Here is a 24,623-nt window from a genome sequence, read left to right as displayed (position 1 = left end):
GTTGCCCACACGCAGCAGCGAGGAGAGGCCGCGATCGGCAGAGGGTTTGCTTAAGGGGCCATGGAGAGAACACCTGCTCCTGCTGGCTCACCAGGAGTGCTCGAAAAAGCACGTAACCTTCTGCAGGCGGTTGCTCCCGTCTCCATTTCACTGCCGGGTTTCCCCAAGTCCTGGGAACCCAACTGGCAGCCGTTAAATTTAAATCAGGCTCCTGATTGCGCTGTGGGTGTGGGTGTTCATTCCTGTGGGAGCCTGATTTAAATATTAATATGAACCTACAAGACAGGACACACGCCCGCCTCGCAAACATAAAAATGGCAGCAGGTGCGTACGCGCCTGGTTGGGGTCGCGTTTTGCTGTCTATTTAATTTTAATCCCCCACGCCCCCCGCCCGCCACACCGACCCTCTCCCGCCCACATGGGCAGGTTTATATCGACCCCAATGTGTCAAAGAAGTGAAGCTAGTGAGGACGAGATGGCGCAGTGATAGATGCAGGTTCGGCACTTGTGCCACTCCACTCCCAATCAGAATGGGAAGATGGCGAGTGGAGGCCGTGGCCTCTCACAGCAAAGAATGGCCTAGGCAGCGCCTGGTGCTTCCTGGCAGCCAGCTACAGAGATCATAGGTGAGGCCCTGGTAGCAAGGAGCCGTGTCTTTTCTCTTGGCTTCCACAACACGAGGCCAGATAACAAAAGGGCAGAAAAGAAAGGGGGAAACATATCCAGAAAATTCCTCCTTCCCCCCCCTCAAATAAACTGAAGATAGTGACACAATTTGTTGCTTTAATTGCTCATTGTGGTCCTTTGTTCTAATCAGCATGAAGGGGACTGTGGGTAAGCAAGTTTATAGAGAGAGGGCCCAACATTTCAGGGTCCCTGCTTCGCCCTTGGCAGTGTGGCCTGGCGGGACTTCCATCTGCTACTGTGCCCTGGAGGTAACCCTGTACCAACATCAGAGACGAGGTCATTTAAATAGTCAGGGCAAATGGCCCATATCTGTAGACGCAGGACAAAGGTGCCCACCACAACTGTCCAGCAGAAAATCACAGTAGTACCCTGCCACTCTGATGAGGGAGCCATAGCCCCTTAGTTGGCTGAAGAGGTAATGCTACAATTTTAAACAACTGCACGAGGATGAATTACCTTTCCTTCTTAAAATGTCCGGGGTCTTTATGAAGCCCAGTTTGGAAGTCATGCCTGCTCTCAGCTGGCATGGCTTCTGCTGGACTTCAGCAAGGAGTAATGGGTAGAATTTCTGGGGTAGCCCAGCAATGCTCCCGTAGCTGGCAGCAAAAGTGTATGTGATTAATTCAATGGTTGTCTACTTACTACTGTGAACGAGTCTACTTGAACTGCAAAGTTAGGATTTTTCTTGTAACACTGGATGACAGAAGATTTGATGCTTTTCCCTGAGCATTCAATGAAAACCTGAGGTCGATCCACAGTAAGGAGCTGCACTCGTTTGAGCTCACGAAGACCCCAAAAAAACACCTGCAGAAAATTACATTTCAAAATAAACAGAAGCCAACTTTGACATTTAAAATGTGAGCATTAGATTCAGATTCAAACGAACGTGGAAGATGGAGAGCTGTAGCTCTAAAGAACGCGAGGATGTGCATTCTGAGATACAGGAGGAACTGGATCATGTAAGATGATGATAGTATCATGGGGAGGGCTGTTGCTGAGTGTTATAGCACTAATAGAGCAGTAGGATTTTCTGAGTATCCTTGCCAATATTTATTCCTCAGCCACTTCACCAAAAACAGATTATTTGATCATATACCTCAATGCTGTTTGTGGGACCTTGCTGTGCACTAACTGGCTGCCACGTTTGCCTAATAAACGACAGAGACTACACTTGAAAAGTTATTTACTAGCTGGGAAGCACTTTGGGATGTCCTGAGTTCATGAAAAGCGCTATACGAGTACAAGTTCTTTCTTTCTTTATTGGTTCAGTGCCATGCTCTGCTTTCCTCCCGCTCTGAGCATCACTGAATGGGGTTGTACTGTGCGGAGGCTTCTGTGTTGCCCTTCAGGAGCCAGAGGAAATTGGAGGGGAGAGTCACCCCTGGATTGTCCCCGGTGCCTGTTGGTGACTAGCTACTGGGATTCTAAACTGCAGTTTTGGTAGAGCTATCTGCATCTCCTCAGCAGAAGTATTGGGATCAGGCAGACTAAAGATGGGGGATCATTTACAAGAAAAAAAATACATAATAAGTGTTCTTTTCTAAACAGAGTCGAAGGCGCCCTCATTCTGACAGCAAACCCGATAAAACATAAAGACGGAGAGAGTGCAATAGTTCGACAAGCCTCATGTTGGCTGCACTATACACTGTACCTCCACTTTGTAGTTGTTTAGGACAGGACGGATACTGACTGGCACTGCAAAGATCTGACTTGCATCTGGTTCATCAGTAGGAGGAAGATCTTCAGCTCCTGAATCAGGGATCTGAAAGCACATCATTTGTAGAGCAAAAGATGAAGATTCCACACACTTTTACATTCAACATCATTCTCTCTCCTCTCCTCTGGTCCTTCCCCTCCCCCAGCTAACACCATCTTGATAAACAACCTAACCTGCACTGTTTCTGTCAGTCTTTTATTTTCTTTGCATTAATTTACACTGATGTAAAGAGGTTTAAATAAATCATATTTAAAGTGCAATTAAAAAACAGTCTGCATTCAGCTCACCTGAAGCAACCATCTCTTCCCAATACGAGCTCCTTTGATAGTTTCCCCCTTTCTTGGTCTAACAGTGTGATTATAGATCAGAATTTTATTGGTAAAATGTTGCCTTGGGGCCCTGGGTCTTTGAAACCACCCATTTTATTGTAGAACTATTTGAATTCATGCTGTAAACTTTGAGGGGGTAGGGTACCCATTTCTGCTGTAAATTTAAATTTGCAATTCAAATTCTATATTCCATAGACTCTGTATAATACCAGTAAATATTTGTTTTTAAATGGCCTGGGTTTGTCCATGAAAAGCACAAATTTCAAATTGCCACAAAAATAATCAGCTGTATAGCATTTTGAGAGACAGGTACTCCTTGTTGGGGAGACTTGGCTACAGTTTTGGGGATATTGGCCTAGAAATTGGGTATAGCCCCGCTTGAGGCGTTAGAACTGGCGGAGCGCTAAGTTTATAGCCAGACAAAAGTTATCGCTGCCTGGCGAGATATTGGGTTGCATCGCCCCCAAAGGGGATTGAGGCGCTAATTCAGCCGTTGCACGGTGCTCCTAAGGCGCAAAAGTTCAGGCGCTACTCAATATCGATGCGGACGAGCGCAGCGCAGGTGATCTCAATTACGGGAAACCACGAGACTTCCAGGCGCCGGCCGGCTCTTAAAGGGGTGGGTCAGTCAGCCTGAGCTTCAACACCCAATGCCCTGTAGGCCTCAGAATCAGCGCTCGCCCTTGTCTGGCGTTACAAACTTGTTCAGCATGGAGAAGGTTAGACAGAGAGCAGAGCGCTTCAGCACTGAGGCTCTGGACCACTTGGTGGCTGCAGTTGAGCGCCGTCGAGATATCCTGTATCCGGATAATGGCAAGAGGCCGAATCAGAAGGCTTACCGACGATCTTGGAGGGAGGTTGCTGTGAGGGTCAACTCCAGCAGCATGGCGACCAGGACCCCTGTTCAGTGCAGGAAGAAATTCAATGACCTCACATGGATCGTTAGGGTGAGTGATGGTTTAGCAAACGTCTGATTCCCTCCATCTGCAGCTGACTTCGGGCACCCTGTTGCAATGATGCCCCAATGGCCATCTGCCAGCATGCACCCATGGCCCTTTCTGGGCACACACATGGACAGATGTCTCAAGGCCTCATGTAAGGGCTCTTGCACCATGGGGGCCATGCGATGATCTCTCAAGGCCTCATGTAAGGGCTCTTGCACCATGGGGGCATGCGATGATCTCTCAAGGCCTCATGTAAGGGCTCTTGCACCATGGGGGGCATGCGATGATCTCTCAAGGCATCATGTTACAGAACTTCCCCTTCTTTCCCCTGCAGTCCAAGCTGGCGATGATCCGAAAGGAGCAGCGTCGAACCGGTGGCGGACCTCCACAAGTGGTCACTCTCACGGATCTGGAGGAGAGAGTGCACCAGATACTTGGAGGACGTCTGCCTGGTCCTGTGACCACTGCATCTGCCGACCCCATTTCCGACAGCGAGGGTAAGACTCTCACCTTTTTCACCTGTTGCCTTCCACTTGGTCCCCCCGCCAGCATGCATCCTCAGTGTGCAGCCATGTCAGAGCCTTGCCGCAATCTGGCATGCCTTTCAGCAAACCTGTCCTTTTGCTAAAGCCACTCTTCCACCTCCCACTTTCAGATGAAGCAGCACCAACTGGGGCTCAACGCACTGAAGCTGCCAGTGCCACCGGAGGCGAGGACCAGGAGGAATCCGGACCAGCCATTGCAGAATCCGGGGAGCGGACACATCTACAGACTGGGGATAGTAGTCCCCTGGAGGGGAGGGGGGGGTGCTCTGACGATGAACCAGTTGCCGGACCAAGCGGCATGCAGCAACGCACGGGGGATAGGCAAGTTCGGCCACTGTCTCCCCGGAGGGCAAGGCAGGTAGTGATGACTGCTGCACAGAGTGCAGATGAGGTGCGTCGCCTGGCTGAGATGAGCAAACAGGCCCGGGTCAGACACACGGAGCTGATGGCTGCAGTCGAGAAGATGCCTGAGTCAATAGATTCATTGGCTAAGAGTATGTTGGACTTCGGGGCAACAATGGAGAGGACTCTCCAGGGCTTTGGGGCAACAATGGACAGGACTCTCCAGGTCTTCGGGGCAACAATGGACAGGTCTATCCAGGGCTTCGGGGCAACAATGGACAGGACTCTCCAGGGCTTCGGCCCAACAATGGAGAGGACTGTCCACGGCTTTGAGTCGGCTATGGAAAGGACTGTTCAGGGCTTCGGACAATCCCTGGAAAGGTCTGTCCAGGGCTTGTCCGAGGCAGTGGAGCGGTCGGCACCTGCCTTGTCCGAAGCAATGGGAAGAACTGTCCAGGCCTTCTCCGAAGCACTGGCACCTGGCACACAGGTCCTCACTGTTGCCACGCAGTCACTTGCTGGGCTCCTCCACACCCAGATTGACACAACGCGATCTCTCACTGTAGCCACCCTCTCTGCATCAGTGACGATCACCCCGGGCCCTTCCAGTCCCATACAAGGCCAGGAATCAGTGGAGCATGCGATTGTGGCGGATGAGCCGAGCCGCTCCCCTCAGATAGCCAGTGTGTCGTCCGACCATGGTGCAGGTGTCCTCTCTCGGCAGGAGACCATTGCACATGCCAGCGCTGGGACGCCTGCATTGCAGCTGCCACCACCTGCAGGCCACACTGCTTCCAGCCATGGTCACATCAAGCATCCTGCGTCCGCACCCTCCAAGCCCAGAGGTCGGCCAGGCCGTCCCTCAGGGGCTTCTGCGCTTCCAGACAGTCAGCAGGCGTCCCCCAGCCTTGAGCCCGCCACTGGGGTCCAATTACGTAGGAGCAGCAGGGAGGGAAGGGGCCGGGCGCGAAAGAGAAGTCGTTCTCCCTCAAGGGGCCAGTTGTAGGGGGAGGTGCTGAGACGTTTGTTTGTCCAAATTCAAGGACACCCTCACCTGTTGTTATATTTGCAGAAGGTTTGTTGAGTTTTGCGGCTTTGCCAAAGAGTTCACAGTTATTTTGAAAGTTATGGTTTCTGTTGACCTTACGTTGTTTAGCTGTAATGAAAGACTTTTGTGCCAATAAACAGAAGTTTCAATGTGGCATGGTGCATGTGACTAGTTTCAGTGATGCTGGCATTCAGAGGCCGTCAAACATCCAAAGTGCGCATGAGTTAAGACTCTCATCATTCCGCCACAGGGGTCTCGACACGAGTCCAGATGAGCCTCTGACGTATGGCCCTTCCACTTTCAGCAGCTCTTCCATCTTCCTCCTCCTCCTCCTTCGCCTGCTCTTCCTCCTCCTCCTCCTCCGCCTCCTCCTCCTCCGCCTGCTCTTCCTCCTCCGCCTCCTCCTCCTCCTCCTCCTCCGCCTGCTCTGCTGGTCGTTGAGGGACAGCTGGAATTGGCTGGCTGCGTCAATTTGCCAAGTTGTGGAGCATGCAGCAGACGACGACGATGTGTCCCACTTGCTGCGGCGAGTACTGCAGGGATCCCCCCGAATGTTCCAGATATTGGAAAGGCTTTTTGACAACACCAATAGTGTGCTGTTTACTGTGCCTGGTCGCCTGATGGCCGCTGCTGATCAGCTCTTCTGCTGGGGTGTCGGCCACACGGAGTGTTTTCATCAGCCGTGGCCAGAGAGGATAGCCCTTGTCCCCAGTAAGCCAGCCTCGTCTTCGAGGCAGCCCCTCAAAAAGGTTACAAACTGAGGTCAACCGCAGGATAAAGGCATCGTGGCTGCACCCTGGGAAATGCGCGGTGACTGCCATGATGATTTGGCGGTGGTCACAGACCAGCTGCATGTTGAGGGAGTAGAACCCCTTGCGGTTGCGGAAGTCCTAAGGATGATGGCATGGCGCCCTCAAAGCCACGTGTGTGCTGTCACTCGCCCCCTGCACCATGGGGAAGTCCGCAATAGAAGCGACACCCTGCGCGCACTCCGCCTGCTTGTGCAGGGTCCGAGGGAAGGTAATGAATTGACGCCTTCGCCTATAAAGGGCATCTGTAACTTGCCGGATGCAACAGTGGACTGCAACCTGAGCGACAGTCGCAATGTCCCCAATGGCTGACTGAAAGGATCCGTTGGCATAAAAATTGAGGCTATCAGTCAGTTTAGCGATCACGGACAGAGAGGTTCTGCAGCGTTCACGCGGCTGCAGATCCTGACCAAGCAGGTGGCACAGATCAGTAACAATGTCCCTCCAGAATCGGAGCCTTCCCAAACACTGCTCCTCCGACATGTCAAGGCTTGTCACCTGCTGCCTAAAGACCCTCGCAGCTTCCCGTCGGATTGTCCGACCTCCATTGCCCCTCCTCCTTCTGGCCAATCCCAGCCCTCTCTCCCGCCGTCTCTCTGCCCCTTCACAGTGTTGGGCGATGAGGCCGTCGCCCTCCAAAGAAGCTCCCATTCCGATGCCAGTTGGTCAAAAGGCTTTTAGGTGTAGTGCTGCAAGTGCTTCGGACAGGTTTGAAGGTCCCAAGTAATGTAAAGCTCAATTCCCAGAACTCCGCTCCACATTAGCTCGCCAACTCTCTCCAGCAACGATCGCAATGAGCAGGTCAAGTGGCTGAAGATTCTGCACTAGAGCTGTCCCCTTTAAATAGCGCCCCCCTACTCCGAGAAGGGCCTGTTAGCCCTCCCTCGAACTGTCACTAATAGCGCTGGGCGTTAAGGCTCCGGGCGCCACCCAATATGCGCTCAGGCGCTCCTAAAAGGCGTTGCACACTGAAATGACGTCATGATCTGCTTGCGCTCGCGGGCGCGCGCAAACACTTAGCGCAGGCGCTAAATGTATAGTCAATATCTGAGTTGTCGCTATCTTCATAGCGAACGCCCCAACATAGGGTATCGCCCCAATTCTAGGTCTCTTTAGGTGCTCAGCGCCAGCGCTACCAACCGAATTTCTAGGTCATTATGCCTTATGCCCCTAGATCGCTGATTTAGTTTATGCCAATAAGATTTAGTGGTGAGTCTTCACAGCCTGATACTACAGGTATTATTAATTATTAATTATGTTACAGATGATCATTTAATTCTATATTCAAAGTCACAACCTCATTTAGCAAACTAGTCGCTCACTACGGACTGGATTTTCCTCTATTTTGCCACCCGTTTTCAGGCGTCTCCAGGGCAGATAACGGAGGAAAATCAGGCAGTGGAAACTTACGCTGGATCCCCACCCCAAAATATGGAACCGACCATTTTCCTCAGGCCAACTGGGGGTAGTCATTACTGGCCAACACATACAGATGATGGCGGGTGGGCAGCGATTTTGGTCGGGCTCCAGGTCCATTTCCTACTGCTGTTGCCCAGTGGCAGCCAATGGTGCTCAACACCTCTGCAGAACAGGCATTGGGGCATGTTTGTGTTGGACCAGAGGCATTCCATAGTTAAAGGCCACAAGGGACCCAGAGCAACCTGGAGGTAAGTCTTTAAACATTTTTTAAAGTTTTTTTTTCCAACTTCAAGTTTTTTCTTAAAGTTTCTTTAATTTTTAATACAAGTTTCTTTTCAAGTATTTGCAAAGTTTTTTTTAAAGTTTTAATGTTACAGGCTCTTGGGTATCAATGGGGTCTCTCTTAGGCCTCCACTTCTTCTTCTGTTTTTAGGAGGAAGAGGAGGAGGATCAAGAGGACCACCACAGAGATGCAGATCCAGGCAGGGCTCCTTCACTATGTTCCTTTAGCAATGCTTCAGAAGGCTGCCCTTTCCTCACAGTACCTGAGTTGTGGAAGCTGCCAGTCAACTGCAGATACATCTCATAAGGAGACCTTCAGCTGACTAAGATCTGAGCCCATTGCCAGATGGGTCCTGCCATCACGTTCCACCTCAACTCAGTCCTTTGCTGACATTGAGTCTCCTCAACAACTACCAAAGCCCCCATTTGAAGATTATTCTGATACTTCTTCATGCAGGTGTTGCACCACCTTGCCCCAAATAATTCTTCAGAAATCCTATCAGTGACACAAACATCTCACTGACAACCTTCTTACTGTTTAAAGGACCATGCCTCCCCTTGGTGCATACTCTTGGTGCCTACTCTGTGTTCATCTCCTAAAGTGGCAGGAAGTTCTGAGGTGGTTGACCGATGATTTACAGCAGGAGCCTTGGGAGATTAAGGTGACATTTCCTTGACTTTGACTGTGGCAAAAGTAGAGCATCAATTTAGAATGTGATCCAAGTTTCAGAAGGCTTTGCTTAATGCAGGTGAGGGGCACTCACTGCCAAGGCCACCTACCTGCTCCGGCCCGGATCATGCCCTTCATAGGCCTCCTTCCCTCAAAGCTAAAAAAAAATGATGTCCTCTTTTAATGGATTAGAGGGAGTTACACCTCAGCTGAGGAATCCTTAAAATTGTGAGCTTGGTGGCCTGAAGAAGCTCCAGTCTCAGACATTGCATTATTATAGAGACCCAAAATGGCTGTCTTGGCCTTCCAGCTGCTGCAGCTACACTGGACGTTCCTCTCCCAAGGGGCAGACTGGCTCTGACTACATAGGATTACATAGGATATATGGCACAAAAACAGGCCATTCGGCCCAACCAGCCCATGCCGGTGTTTCTGCTCCACTTGAGCCTCCTCCCATCTTTCCTCATCGAACTCGATCAGCATAACCCTCTATTCCCTTCTCCCTCATATACTTATCTAGCCTCCCCTTAAATGCATCTATACTATTCACTTCAACCACTTCCTGTGGTAGCGAGTTCCACATTCTCACCACTCTCTGGGTAAAGAAGTTTCTTCTGAATTCCCTATTTGATTTCTTGGTGACTATCTTATATTGATGGCTTCTAGTTATGCTCTTCCCCACAAGTGGAAACATTCTCTCTGTGTCCACTCTATCAAAACCTTTCATAATTTTAAAGACCTCTATTAGATCACCCCTCAGCCTTCTCTTTTCAAGAGAATTGAGACCCAGCCTGTTCATCCTTTCCGGATATGTATACCCTCGCATTTCTGGTAACATCCTTGTAAATCTTCTCTGCACCCTCTCCAGTGCCTCTAAATCCTTTTTATAATGTGCACTGAGGAAATTTGGGCTGGTTCTCGGCAGAGTTACTGTGACAGGTGTGAGCACAGTTTTGGTGAAATGTCATTGGAACTTCATCTCGGGACGAACCAACTCTTCAGCGACTAGCTTTCCTCAGCTCCTCTTTCATGAAAGGTAATGAACAGGGACTGTTTTAAAGTGTGTGTGTGTATAAGTGCAGATTAACTTATATAAGTGATTATGTATATTCATATTTTTAATTCTAGAGTTTTAGTATACCATTATTGACCATCTATATAACTAACTTAGCGATGTAGGCTCCTACAAGCACAGCATATCATCAGTGAAGCAATTTAAGTTAAGGAGTTCAATGGAATAAAATAAAACTTGACCCCCCCCAATACATCCGTACCTGCAGAAGTTCAAAGGCTACAAGGAGCTCACCACCAGGGATGCTGCCACAATACACTGGGTAATATTGAAGCACAGGGGGGGCATAATCCTGTCCAGCCAGCCTCACAACAGGAAGAGCCACAGTGCTGCCAATGTACTCCGCTTTACCCTGAAATAAAGGTAGCATGAAAGAAGATCCATCATTTCCAGTCACCTTGCTAATACACACGCTTCATCTGTGCTGACCTAACAGGGTGAAAATGAACTGATAGAAGTGGATAACCAGTTTCTCTAGTGTCTAGAAATGGCAGTGAAGTCAAAGGGACCTGGGTGTCCTTGTACACCAGTCACTGAAAGCAAACATGCAGGTGCAGCAAGCAGTTAGGAAGGCAAATGGTATGTTGGCCTTCATTGCAAGAGGATTTGAGTACAGGAGTAAGGATGTCTTACTACAGTTGTACAGGGCCTTGGTGAGACCACACCTGGAGTACTGTGTGCAGTTTTGGTCTCCCTAAGAAAGGATATACTTGCCATAGAGGGAGTGCAGCGAAGGTTCACCAGACTGATTCCTGGGATGGCAGGACTGTCGTATGAGGAGAGATTGGGTCGACTGGGCCTGTATTCACTAGAGTTTAGAAGAATGAGAGGGATCTCATTCAAATGTATAAAATTCTGACAGGGCTAGACAGACTGGTTGCAGGGAGGATGTTTCCCCTGTCTGGGGACTCTAGAACGAGGGGTCACAGTCTCAGGATACGGGGTAGGACATTTAGGAGTGAGATGAGCAGAAATTTCTTCACTCAGAGGGTGATGAACCTGTGGAATTCTCTACCACAGAAGGCTGTGGAGGCCAAGTCACTGAATATATTTAAGAAGGAGATAGATAGATTTCTAGACACAAAAGGCATCAAGGGGTATGGGGAGAGAGCGGGAATATGGTATTGAGATAGAGGGTCAGCCATGATCATATTGAGTGGCGGAGCAGGCTCGAAGGGCCGAATGGCCGACTCCTGCTCCTATGTTTCTATGTTTCTGTTTCTATGATCCTAAATCATGACCTGAACTGCAAGTGTTGGAGCTTTTCTCTGTTTCAGTTTACTAGGTGGATACATGAATAATAAAACCAACATTTGTGTACTTGCAGATGAAGTGTGCAGGCATGTTAATTGTAGAAAAACTGTGATGTTTGGTTGATGATTATTGATGTAATAAAACTCACTACGCACTTGGTTTGAGTATAAAGCAAGGCTTTAATCAACTTGTTTCCAGAACATGGAGGTCTAGTTGTACTTCACTAGTTCCTGTCTTACAAAATGTCCCTGGGCAAGCTGGGCCCATGCCCGAGTATTTATACTCCTTGGACGGCGCCACCAGCTGGCCGTCCAGCGTTATTTCATGAGTCGTTTCTTCATGGTGATGAGATTTATAACATTCTTCCTGCCTAAAAGATATGGAAGTCCGACGACTTCCTCCTAACGGATTAGGCGGACCACGAATAGCCGCAGTCTTTTAGATCTTTGTTTGTGGCTGGAAGGCACGTCTCCTCGGACCGTGACTTGGTCCCTGGGTCGCTTGGTCCGTACTGGTAGATCGACAGGGCCCGTGTCGTCTTGAATGACCTGAGGGAGACTGGGGAGATTGTGACTCCGGGTGCAGGTCCCCACAGGCGCAGAGCTGGCTTCATCTTGTTTGATAGCTGGGGATTGACCGGCGTCCTGGCTTCAGGTGGCCATCCCACGGGGAGTGCTCAGCTCCCTGAGTGGATCCAGTGGAGTAGCCGACAGATCTCTTGATGTCCCAGGTAGGGCGTCATCTTCAAAAGAGCGCAGAGTGTCGGCATCATTACCGTGGGTCCCTCTAACAGTTGGGTCCGTGGGACCAGTTGGACAGGGAGCCAGATCCTAGAGCGAAACGGTGGACTCCCGGCCATCAGGGTACCGCACGTGTGCGTACATGGGATTAACATCCATGAGTTCCACCTTGTCGACGAGGGGATCGTTTTTGGAAGATCGGACGAATCTTCGGAGCAGCACGGGGCTGGGAGCTGCCAACCATGACGGTAGGGACGTCCCATGAGTGAAGCAACGCTGGAAGCTGAAGAATCGCTCGTGAGGCGTGACATTGGTGGACGTAGAAAGAAGAGTCCTGGTGGAATGCAACAAAACAGGGAGCACAGTTTCCCACTGCTGGTTTGGTAGGTTGCGTGACCTCAGTGCAAGACGAACAGCGTTCCAAATGATAGCGTTGTATCTCTCAACCTGTCCATTACCGATGGGATGGTATGGTGTCGTTTCACTTGTGGCGATTCCCCGTTAGATAACTTTTGAGTTCACTTGACATGAAGGAGGGACCCCGATCAGAGTGGATGAAATTGGCCGTACCGCAAAGGGAAAAGACTTGATCAAGGCATTTGATCACTGTGGAAGTAAGCATATTGGGACAGGGGAAAGCAAAGGGAAAGCGTGAATATTTGTCCACCATAATAAGTAAGTAGGTGTTTCGCGTTGAGGAAGGCAATGGCCCTTTAAAGTCAATGCTGAGTCGCTGCATAGGGTGTATGAGCGAGCCATCCGATGGACGGAAGAATTGCGGTTTTAATTCCGCACAAATTCTACAGGAGGAGCATGTTCTTTTCACATCTTCCGTAGAAAATGGGAGATTTTTAGATCGCACAAAGTGCAACATACGGGTAACGACAGGATGGCATAAGTCAGTATGAAGATCCGCAAGAGTCGAAGTTGACATAGAAGAGTAGAATGCCCGCGTGAGGGTATCCAGGGCCACATTCTCTTTGCCGGGTCAATAATGTATGGTGTATCCAAATGCGGCCAATTCCATCCTCCAGAGTTGTATTTTGTTATTCTTGATCTTAGTGCATTTCCGGTTATCCAGCATAAAGGCCACAGAGCACTGATCGGTTATAAGTGTGAAATGGCGACGAGCGAGAAAATGACTCCATTTACGTACAGCTTTGATGATGGCCGTAGCCTCCTTCTCGACAGGAGGATAATGGAGCTCGCTACCCTGCAAAGTTCTGGACAGAAATGCAACAGGTCGACCACCTTGATTCAAGGTAGCAGAGATCGCCACCTCCGATGCATGGCACTCGACCACGAAAGGAAGATTTTCATCAATGGAACGAAACGTGGCTTTTTCCAGCTGTCTCGAGGAGGTTGAAAGCTGAAATAGCCGTTGCCTCCAATGGAAGTGACTTCGCGTGAAGCAGGGGCTGGATCTTGTCGGAGAAGTGGAGTATCCACTTCGCATAATAGGTGAACATGCCGAGTGCCCGACGAAGAGAGCCGAGATTCGTAGGGGGAGGGAGCTCCTGAAGTGGATGAAGTCGCTCCGGGTCCGGTTTGATGACACCGTTGCCCACCCAGTAGCCAAGGATGTTGACTGATGGTACTGATTTCACAGATTTGGACTCATTTAAGGTTAAGTTGCGACGACGGAGAACGTCAAAAAATTTCTGGAGATTGGCATCATGCTCCTTCTGGTCATGGCCAGCAATGGTGATATTATCCAGATATGGAAAAGTGTCCGTTAAGTTCTCCTGTTTGAGTAGGCTATCCATTGCCTGTTGAAAGACGGCCACCCCATTGGTGACCCCAAATGGAAGGCGACAAAACTGATAAAGCCAACCATTGGCCTCAAAGACCGTATACTTTTTGTCAGAGTCCTTTAACGGTACTTGATGATATGCGCTCTTTAAATCAAAAGTTGAAAATACCTTGTACTGGACAAGGTTATTGACCATATCATCGATGCGTGGTAGTGGGTAAGCCTCCAGGTTGGTATACTGGTTAATAGTTTGCGAGTAATCGATGCAAAGATGTTTCTTGTGTTGCTTCAGAGGATTTTTAACAACAACGACTTGAGCCCGCCAGGAAGATGAACATGGCTCAATGATACCGTCAGCTAGAAGACGAGAGATTTCTGCCTCGATAAAGGATCGATCATCTTGGCTGAAACGTCGTGATTTAGTGACTATGGGCTCACATCGGGGGGAAAGATTGGCAAACAAGGAGGGCTCATCAAGCGAAGCCGCCGAAAGCGCACAAAACGGTACTATGGAAATAGTAAGCTCCGGCTTTGACCCTCCAAACTCGAAAGTGAGTCTTTTGTGTTGTTTCTGGAAATCCTGTCCCAGGAGCACATCACTGCATAGGTTTTTGAGCACCCTGAGCCGGGTGGAGAGATAAGTGCGGCCATTGAGAATAAGGTCAACAAGACAAAAGCCAGAAGAGTTGGTGGTCAGTGTCGTCAGAGCCATTGCAATTTCCCTGTCTGAGGGGTAAATACGCAGTTTTAACTTACTGACAGCCCGCTCACTAATGAAGCTGTCAGAGCTGCATGAGTCGATTAGTGCGCTCAAAATGTGTCCATTTACCAAAACCTTCGTGGCTGCATGGGATAGACTTTGGGGAAAAACAGCTGTGATGGGAGGAGGAGCAGGTTTACCCTTGACAGCTGTAACTTTAGTAGTGGTTCTTGGGGGAGGTGCAGTTTCATAGATAGCAGCTGCAACCTTAGTAGTGGCTCTTGGGGGAGGAGCAGTTTTATAGATAGTAGCTGCAAAACTAACAGGAGCTCTCGACCGGTATACCTTAGAAAAGTGGCCTTTCTTACTAACAGAGGCTCTTGACTGGCATACCTTAGAAAAGTGACCTTGCTGCAATGATTGCAGGTTGCGTTACGAGCAGGATAAAATTTCCTATAATGGAACACCCCTCCACAGAAGAAACACTTCCTTCCAGATTGCCAAGATGCCGCTAGGGCAGGGTCGTCATCAGTGAAGGCTTCCAGGGTAGGGTTGTCATCCGTTAGGTTAGAGTCATCATCAGTGAGGGCTTCCGCCCGAGACCTATCGAAGGAGTCATAAAAGTGATAGCAGCAGCCCTATGCACGAGGTAAAAGATAGGTATCTGCATTCCTCTTTGCTAAGTCCAGGGAACATACCTGGTCATAGGCAGCCTGTAACTCGAGGGTTTTATTCTCCAACAGACGCTGGCGTATGAAGGGAGGCATAATTCCATTAATAAAGGAATCATGAATTAACTCCTCCTGGTACTGCTCAGCTGTGACAGCTTTAAGATTACAATCCTTGCTGAGCCTGCAAAGTTTCTGAAGGAATTCGTCAAGTGATTCCCCGGGTTGTTGTCGAGTTGTGGCCAGTAGATGCCGAGCAAAAATTTCGTTTGGGGCCTTAACATATAGTCGCTGTAATATTAGGATAGTGGAGTCATAGTCTACACAGTCTTCAATATAGTCAAACACATGAGGAGATACATAATTGGCAAGTATCTCTAATTTATCAGGAACATTCTCACCACATACCCTGAGGAAGTTGCTGAAGGTACGATACCAGTGTTTCCATACCTTAGCAGTTGTAGGTGAATTCGGGTCCAGGTCAAGACGGGCGGATCTGAGTAGTTTGTCCATGATGGATTGATTACTATGCCGGAGTTCCCTTCTGCAGTTGAAGTCATAGCTGGCTGTTCCTGAAATCACTCCGAGCATGGAGTCGATATCAAGTTGATTAAATTGACGTAATAAAACTCACTACGCACTTGGTTTGAGTATAAAGCAAGGCTTTAATCAACTTGTTTCAAAACAAGGAGGTCTAGTTGTACTTCACTAGTTCCTGTCTTACACAATGTCCCTGGGCAAGCAGGGCCACACCTGAGTATTTATACTCCTTGGACGGCGCCACCAGCTGGCCATCCAGTGTTATTTCATGAGTCGTTTCTTCATGATGATGAGATTTATAACAATTATTATTTGTCATATTTCACAATTAAGAGTCAATAATAAAAAAAAAATTGCAAACACCAGACAGCAGGGCGATGCAGTAAATTGGTGCCCCAGTGATCTGTGCCATGAGAAGAGGAGATATGGGCTCATACCACCTGAGGTTGCACACTTGAATCACCCATGCCAAGAAGGGTAAAGAAAGTGCGCCTTTCACAACCTCAGGATTTCCCAAAGCACTTTACAACGAATGAAATACTTTTGAAGTGTAGACACTGTTGTAATGTAGGAAAGGCGGCAGCCAACTTGCGCACAGCAAGCTCCCACAAACAGTCTCATTTGACGGGAATCACCTCCCCATGGAAAGGGAAGAGGAAGTCAGTAGGATGCATCTCATTGGGTTACTGTCTGCCGCTTCTCAGTGGCTGGATCAAGAGTGAAATTGACACAGGCAGTCTGAAGGAAAGGCATGAAATGACATGGGATTGAGATAGAAATAAGCGATTCAAGAAAGAACATGGGCCAATAAATAATAAAAATGCAAACACTAATAACTGTGCTTTGAGAGAAGATTTTTTTCCCCCCATGATACAGACAGATTAATATTTTATACTTACGACTGCATCTGAATCATAAACCTCAATAACCACAAGTGGAGGAGCCTCACTTATTTCCACTTCTTCACCATAAAGGTGGATGTTATTGAACAGGAGCATCTGGTTCCATGTTGGGGACAAAGTCTGAGAAATAATCTGTTCAGAATCAAAGAAGAAAAGAAGCATGACAGAAGGTTTCCGACCATGGTATTCTTGTTACATTCTTTGGCCCAGAAATTGGGCTACTGACCGGCACGAGTTACCGCCGCAATCCTGGAAAAAATTGGCAGCCGCCACTGTAACGCCCTTCTCTGGCGCGGGACTCGGCAGCTGCCATTTTGGTGAGGGCCTTAGTGCTACCGATAGCAGTGATGGCCCTGGAGATGCAAGTATGGAGAGCGTGATGTCAGTTGGCGTGCAACGCCAACTTAACGCTACGCTCTGCGAACTTGGACCTTAGCGCTGAGTTTAGCGCTGGGTCCTAGGCTCGCTCTGAAAAGCGAGCGTGCAGCAGACTGACAGAGATGCTGTCAGCACTTCTTAAAGAGACACACACATCTTTCAGGTAATTTGCATTTAAGCTTTTGGACTGGATTTTTTATATTTTATTGAAGTAGTGGCTTGGGGCAATACATGTTTAAAAAAATGTTTTAAGTATACAGGGAGATCTGCTGGACGCTTGCAAGGCCTCGAATGGTAAAGGAAAGCCTCTGAGAAGACAAAAATAGCTGGAAATACTCAGCAGGTCAGGCAGCATTCGTGGAGAAAGAAACAGAGTTCACATTTCAGATGTGAATGCTGCCTGGCTTGCTGAGTGTTTCCAGCACTTTATGCTTTTATTTCAGATTTACAGCATCCACTCGCTGAGGGAAGAGGAAGAAGCAGAAGAGGAGGAAGCAGATGAAAGGATGCAACCCAGACAGCCCCTTTCTGGCCGGGATATCCGGGATGGAATCATTCGCCTGTGGTACCAGTGACCACAACCCCAATTCCCCTTTCAACATTTGTCCCACACATTACCTTCCCTCTGTTACTGACCATCACAGCGTCCTCTTGGCCACAATGCTGAAATAAAAGCCACTACAAAGCATAATTTCCAATCAAACTTTATACATCTATCCATCCAATATGACATCAAGAAATTAACTAATCATACTTGTGCATTCCCTTCGTGACTGTCTTGTGTGTGCCTTTGCCTATCCTGCTGATGTCATGCAGTGCTGCTGCAGCATGGCTGGTGGAAGGCTGCTGACTTTCAGTGGGGACACTGCAAATGGCCTTGCTGGTTGACCTTAAGGAGCTGGTGGCTGGGAGTGCGAATTCGAGTGACGGTGTTTCTTCTTCTTCACTCTCCTCTTCCTCTTCTTGGTCAACCACTGGCTGGGCAGGCTGCATTTCTTGGGTGTGTGAAATGAGGAAGGCACAAGTGTGGAGTTGTGTTGGGGGGAGGATGGGAAAGCAAGAGGGACATGCGAGAAGGAGGATAATGTATAAGGATACCAGCATCTTGTATCTTTTCAGCCCCGCCGCTGGCCAAGGACTCAGCCACGCCCCTGCCAAGAATGGCCAGCACCGTCTCCTCCAAGGGGGTGAGGTGAAGCTAGGAATAGGAGGTGTGCCTCATGTTTCATATAGATTGTTGGTAGGTGAGTGATTGGGTGGGAGGAATTGTGCATTGAGAAGCGTGTGAGGCTAGTGGTGCATTTGGAAGGAGATGGCTAAAAACTGCATATTTTAAAATTATTTTTAGTTTTTTCATTTTAGAAGGCAGTTCCCCTTTAAGATGCTGAGTGATCTGGCAGCAGGTGAACTGGCATGCAGTTTTCCCTATCCCTCCTTCCTTCCTTACACAGCACACCTTGAATGCCACAGCACCAAGCAGCAATCTATCTCATGGTCCAGCAAAATACAGGCAATATTTGTCCAATGGACACAACCAAATTGGAGCAACATAAACTTAAATAGGTACCCTGGAGATAAAGGCTGCCAGGATATCCCTTTCATGCTGCAAGAACAAAACCGATACCAGTCACAAAATGCCTAATCTTTCCTCAATAATTAGAATTCCCAATTTCAATTATCTGTACAATAATAACCAATAAACCACAATCAATATGGATTCAGAAGAGCAAGATCCTGCTTAACCAACCTCCTGAACATTTGAGGAAGTAAGAACCCAAGTGGACAGTGGTAAGCCCTATGACATGGAGTACCATGACTTCTCAAAGACTTTTGATAAAGTTCCACACAAAAGAATATTAATTAAACTCAAAATTGTGAAGATTCAGGGTAAGCCCTGGGAATGGATTGAAAGGGTAGGAAACAATGAGTACACATTAAAGGAGTTATGTTGGAATGGGATGGGATGGGGGGCAGAGAATACTGAGTGGGTTGCCTCAGGACTCAATGTTGGGACCACGACTGTTTCTAACTTATATAAAATGACCTGGATTCAGAAAAGCAATGCAAAATGGTTACATTTGTAGATGATACCAAAGTAGGAAGGGCAGTGGAATAAGAAAAGGCAGCACAAAAAATACAGAGCGAGTTGGACAAAATATGTAAGTGGACAGAACAATGGCAGATGAAATTTAGTGTGGACAAGTGAAAGAAATGCAGATGATATGCGTACTCCAGGGATGAATCTGAGAGACCTAGGAGCCATAGCAGACTCAATATTGAGTTATTAATATTGATAAGCAGGTCCTGGGAAAGGAACACTGCAGTGTTGACTAATATTGGAGTTCTAAAGCACAACTAAAATCATGAAAAGAACACGTTGTCAAAAATGATGTATTGATTTCATAAAAAATGTGTCTGGATAAACAGCAGTAATTAGGTTTCCCGAGGCTATACTACAGTCAATAATTTTAATGATGCTATTGTATATTTGTGTACTGTTATCACTACTATTTATCAGAGAGCGTGCCAATACTTGCTATGCAAATCTTTGTACGAACAATGGACTGACCCATAACACTACGTTCAGGAACCAATCCAAAAGCATGTAAGGACATGGGTTGCTTAAAATGAGTTTCTGGCAAACTGAGGGAACCAGATGTACTGCATGTTATGATTAAACAGTGGAGTACATCAGAAAGCTTTATCTATGATTGCAGTGGTTACAATTCCTAACATATTATTAATGTATCATTATTTACCTTAGTGGTCTGACAATGTGAAACGAATGTCACTTTAGCAAAAGGATCTGAAAGACCACTGCTGTCAGCGGCCAGAAGACCTCTCGCCTGGTACATGTGGCATCGTAGCTGAAACTTATGGTGGTCTGTTCAATACAAGAAGTTCAAAACACAACTGTTAACAATGTAGAGACAGCGGTTAGAAACACAGCACTTTATTCGTTAATAATCACTTGTTAGCATTACTGATCATAGCTGGTTAAAGAAATGGGATCGCATCCTAAGCCTGGTAGAAAATCATTTTATGCAATCATCTCCTCTTATTTCTTTTAGTTAAAGGAGCTTGTGTCATGAGTGTTCCCAAATATAAGTCCTTTTAACTGAAGTCATCGTGGAAAGGTGCTCTTAGCACTTTTCATAAGCAGCAAATAGTTTTCTTGCAACTTTTTTTTTTAAAGAATACTCAGGTCACAATGGGAGCAAGCTCCCATGTGTTTGACATAATCTTGTCTGGTTTGCATTCCTTAATATTTGAACTGGTGACACATGCTGCATGTGTTGGAATATTTGTCTTTTGAGGATAGAGGTCACACGCTTCCAACACGAGTTTCTGATACCAGAAGTGAGCTGTTGAAGTTGTCAGAAAAAACTTTGATTAAGTTCATTAACTGGGTGGGAGAGCTGGTCCAATCAAGCAGGATGTGTTCCAGCTTGCACATACTTAAGGACCCTAGGCAGCTGTCGCTGAAAAGTCCAGCTCAGACCTGGCAGGAAAGGCTCTAACACTTCATCAAACCTCAGCAAAAGCACAACAATGTAGTTTGGTCTACCACTACCTTCATCAACTAAAATGTTGTTTATTTAGTTGCACTGACACAAGAATATATCACGGAGCACATTAAACTGTTTATTTAGGTATCCATTTGAAATATATTTTAAAATATTACAACTGCCCACATTTTCTGTCTAAAAATGTTTCCTGTGTCACGTTTTTTGTCACACTTTTATGTCAACTTTTTCCGTTTACAAATTCTTATGCCCGCATCCATGATGAAAACTACCTGTGTAAATTTGCCACGGTGTAATGACACCCTCCCACGAGTGGTGGCGGTGTAGTGCCTCAGTTTGGTGTCTCCCAGCTCCTTAGGCTGTACTGCAGAGAATGCCCCTAAGCTGCAACAAACTCTATTTCTCTGTTTCCCAAATTGCTGTAAGTTTTGCTATTTAACTATAAATAATAGCAAAACAAAATATTACATAAAAATAAGGATTGAATGCATGACTTTAAAATAGGGACTAAATTACATCTGTTTGCCCTGGGCCAACTATCTCCTATCCTCTAACCCTGCTTCACCTGAAGACTACACTTGGTCTTGACTCCCTGAAGTGGGCAGACATATGGAAGATGCAATTTAATACAGAGAAGTGTGAAGTGATGCATTTTGGTAGGAAGAATGAGAAGAGGCAATATAAGCTAAATGGTATAATTTTAAAGGATGTGCAGGAACAGAGACACCTGGGGGGTGTACGTGCACAAATCTTTGAAGGTGGCAGGACAAGTTGAGAAGGTTGTTAAAAAAGCTTACAGGGTTCTTGGCTTTATAAACAGAGGCATAGAGTACAAAAGCAAGGAAGTTACGCTGAACTTTTATAAAACACTGGCTAGGCCCCAGCTGGAGTATTGTGTTCAATTCTGGGCACCGCACTTTAGAAACAATGTCAAGGCCTTAGAGAGGATGCAGAGAAGATTTACTAGAATGGTACCAGGGATGCGGGACTTCAGTTACGTATAAAGACTAGAGAAACTAGGGTTGTTCTCCTTAGAGCAAAGAAGGTTAAGGGGAGATTTGATAGAGGTGTTCAAATTCATGAAGGATTTTGATAGAGTGAATAAGGAGAAACTATTTCCAGTGGCAGCAGGCTGAGGAGGCCCACTAGTTGAGTATATTCAAGACAGAGATCGATAGATTTTTGGATATTAAAGGAATCAAGGCGATATGGGAATAGTGCAGGAAAGTGGAATTGAGGTAGAAGATCAGCCATGATCTTACTGAATGGTGGAGCAGGCTCGAGGGGTCAAATGGCCTACTCCTGCTCCTATTTCTTATGTTCTTATGTTCAGTAATCAGAGGACACAGATTTAAGGTAATTGGCAAAAGAACCAGAGACAAGGTGAGATTTTTTTTTATGCAGTGAGTTGTTATGATCTGAAATGCACTACCTGAAAGGGTGGTGGAAGCAGATTCAAAAATAAATTTCAAAGGGAATTGGATAAATACTTGGACTATGGTGAAAGGGTAGGGGAATGGGTCTAATTGGTGCCGGCACTGGCATGATGGGTTGAATGGCCTCCTTCTCTGCTGTATCATTCTATAATTCTAAGGTGATCCATTCCTCATTTCTAGCCTGCAACCTCTCGCTCTCTCTCTCACACAATCTTTCTTGTCGCTCCCTGGTATATAAATAGGGTAAAGTCCATTAAAGGGAGATGTTTTATTAGGATATTTTCATTTCCTTTAGTAGAAAGATCCAAAAGCAATCATTTTAGTGAGTCACTGACTATCAAATATGATAGAAACATCAGTGAGCAGGTGCACAGAAACATCAGTGGAGCTGGGGATAGGATTGGCACCAAGTCAGTCTTGGATAGTCCAGTTTTTGAGCAGTTGGTCTGGAAACTTCTAAAATGTAAACCGAACACAAAACTCTGAATTTTAAGGCAAAAGTCACATTTTTGCACTTGTGAAAGCTTTAGTTATTGAGGTGTTACATGAATTTTCATCACTTGAAAAGCATATCTCAGAACTCAAGCCACGATCCCAACCCACCACCCGCCCGCCTTGACTCTAACAGGCCCTGTCCAGTTTTGTACCTGGCAAAAAGGTAAAAACCATACCTGGGGCAGACCTGTATAGAAACACTGCAGAGCAAGTTGCCCAGAAGTTGGGAAGCAGGCGGCAAGCCTACAGAAAAACACTGGGGAGTGGACTTCAGTGAAACAATGGGGAGAAGACTCCACAGAAATAGAAAAACGGGAAATGTCAATAGACCACTTCTGGTCTACTAGACCACACACATTTGATGTGCAGTGCATGCAAGATACAAATACTGCATTGGGGTATATTGATGAGATGAAGCTCATCTTGGAGCCTCACTGTATGGGATTGTGGATCAGCCCACAGAGTTCAGCAGGTCCGAATCGTAGTGCTCCAGATATTCCAGACATTACACCTAAAACATTAACCTGCCTTTTCTCCCCACAGATTTTGTGTATCTCCAGTATTTTCTGTTTTTAATTCAGATTTACAGCATTTGAAGTATTTCTTTTTCCTCTTTTTATTCACACAATGGGAGGAGATGACCACAGTGCATGGCACCAGCTTGACTGAATTCCAACTTACATGTGGTCCAGGTATTACATACCCAATTACTGCCTTGACCAGTCATAACTGAATTACACTTGGAGATAGCTGGCTGACCTGCAGAACAAAGTGCCTGGGCTGCATGCTGCAGTCCCACAGCACCAGCATCATGTCATAAATAATGGGGCTCATCCAACCTTGGAGTGCATGTCCACAGATCCCTGAAGGTAGCAGGACAGGTAGATAAGGTGGTTAAGAAAGCATACAGGATACTTTGCTGTTATTAGCCGAGGCATAGAATAGAAGAGCAAGGAGGTTATGCTTGAACTGTATAAAACACTAGTTAGGCCGCAGTTAGAGTACTGCGTGCAGTTCTGGTCACCACATTACAGGAAGGATGTGATTGTACTAGAGGGGGTGCAGAGGAGATTTACGAGGATGTTGCCTGGGCTGGGGAATTTTAGCTATGAGGAAAGGTTGGATAGGTTGGGGTTCTTTTCTTTGGAACAGAGGAGGCTGAGGGGGGACAAAATTGAGGTGTATAAAGTTATGAGGGGCCTAGACAGAGTGGATAGGAAGGACCTATTTCCCTTAGCAGAGGGGTCAATAACCAGAGGGCATAGATTTAAAGTAATTGGTCAGAGGTTTAGAGGGGATTTGAGGAGAATTTTTTTCACCCAGAGGGTGTTGGGGTTTAGAACTCACTGTCTGAAAGGGTGGTAGAGGCAGAGACCCTCATCACATTTAAAAAGTACTTGGATATGCACTTGAAGTGCCATAACCTCCAAGGTACAGACCAAGTGCTGGAAAGTGGGGTTAGACTGAATAGCTCTTTGTCAGCCGGCATGGACACAATGGGCCGAATGGCCTCCTTCTCTGCTGTAAATTTCTAGGATTCTATGAACACTTTGGTTCAACGTCACTTGCATTTGCATTTCACCAAATAAAATGAAAGCCATCAGACAGAAAGTCATTATCCTTTCAAAAGATATGCCACTTGATTAGCTGTAGTTTAAACTAGATCCCACAGCTGTATGTTCCAAGCTGCAGACAATTGAGATTGATTTTCCTTCCCCTCTCATCCACCTGGCACAAGTCAGATGGAGCGTACCTACAGTGTGCTCCACCTGTCCTGACCCCACACATATTTACCGGATCAGGTCGCTAAAATAGGCCGGAAGTGCCCCGGGCACAAGCCTGGCCCTTGTTCGGGCCTTGTGCTGGAAGCAAGCGCAGAAATCCAGTCACTGCTACAAGCGTGAGAGGGTCCTGTGGCAGCAGTAATGGCTGCCAGTTGCAGGACCTTCTGGCTCTTGTCCGAAAACAGCAGCCAGAAAACCTCCAGACTTGCACTAATCCTGCTAGCCACAGGTCTGAACCCAGGATCCTGCTTACTCTGATCTGATGGGGGATGGGTTCAAGGCCCGAGGCCTACTTCTGCCAACGCCGCCGCACCTGCACCCCACCCCACCCCCACCTTCCCTGAATAGGCATCCTCCAGTGTTGTTAGAGGAAAATAAGAAAATGAGATGGGAGGCGCTGTGAAATGATTCACGTGTAGGAACATGGCTTCCTAACTAAAAGACTGAGTTCTACTCAGGCGATCAAACAAAACGAACTTTAATGAAACGAACAGGTTTTAACAAGAAACTGCAGGATAACATCGGATGTAGGTCTGCTCTCTTTGGAAGCTCCACGAGGACGGCCCCTGCGGTCCCGTGGCT

At 47.1% G+C, this 24,623-nt stretch overlaps 1 protein-coding gene across 1 annotated transcript in view; it reads right to left on the bottom strand.

Annotated features, from left to right (window-relative positions):
- Positions 1 to 24,623, bottom strand: part of LOC147082100 (fer-1-like protein 6) — a 199,852-nt gene that overhangs the window by 116,958 nt on the left and 58,271 nt on the right. Inside the window, exons 11-15 of the mRNA XM_085980446.1 lie at positions 19,559 to 19,683; positions 16,419 to 16,553; positions 10,067 to 10,216; positions 2,339 to 2,449; positions 1,330 to 1,491 (exon numbers count right to left, since the gene is read on the bottom strand). Of these exons, the coding sequence (XP_085836572.1) occupies positions 1,330 to 1,491; positions 2,339 to 2,449; positions 10,067 to 10,216; positions 16,419 to 16,553; positions 19,559 to 19,683 (683 nt within the window). The remainder of the gene's footprint in view (positions 1 to 1,329; positions 1,492 to 2,338; positions 2,450 to 10,066; positions 10,217 to 16,418; positions 16,554 to 19,558; positions 19,684 to 24,623) is intronic.

The sequence above is a fragment of the Somniosus microcephalus genome, unplaced genomic scaffold (genome assembly GCF_052327205.1).
Source record: "Somniosus microcephalus isolate GS21.2 unplaced genomic scaffold, FLI_Smic_1.0 scaffold175, whole genome shotgun sequence".
Lineage (NCBI taxonomy): Eukaryota > Metazoa > Chordata > Chondrichthyes > Squaliformes > Somniosidae > Somniosus > Somniosus microcephalus.
Note: the sequence above shows the minus strand (reverse complement) of the source record. Positions and strands in the feature narration are given on the sequence as shown.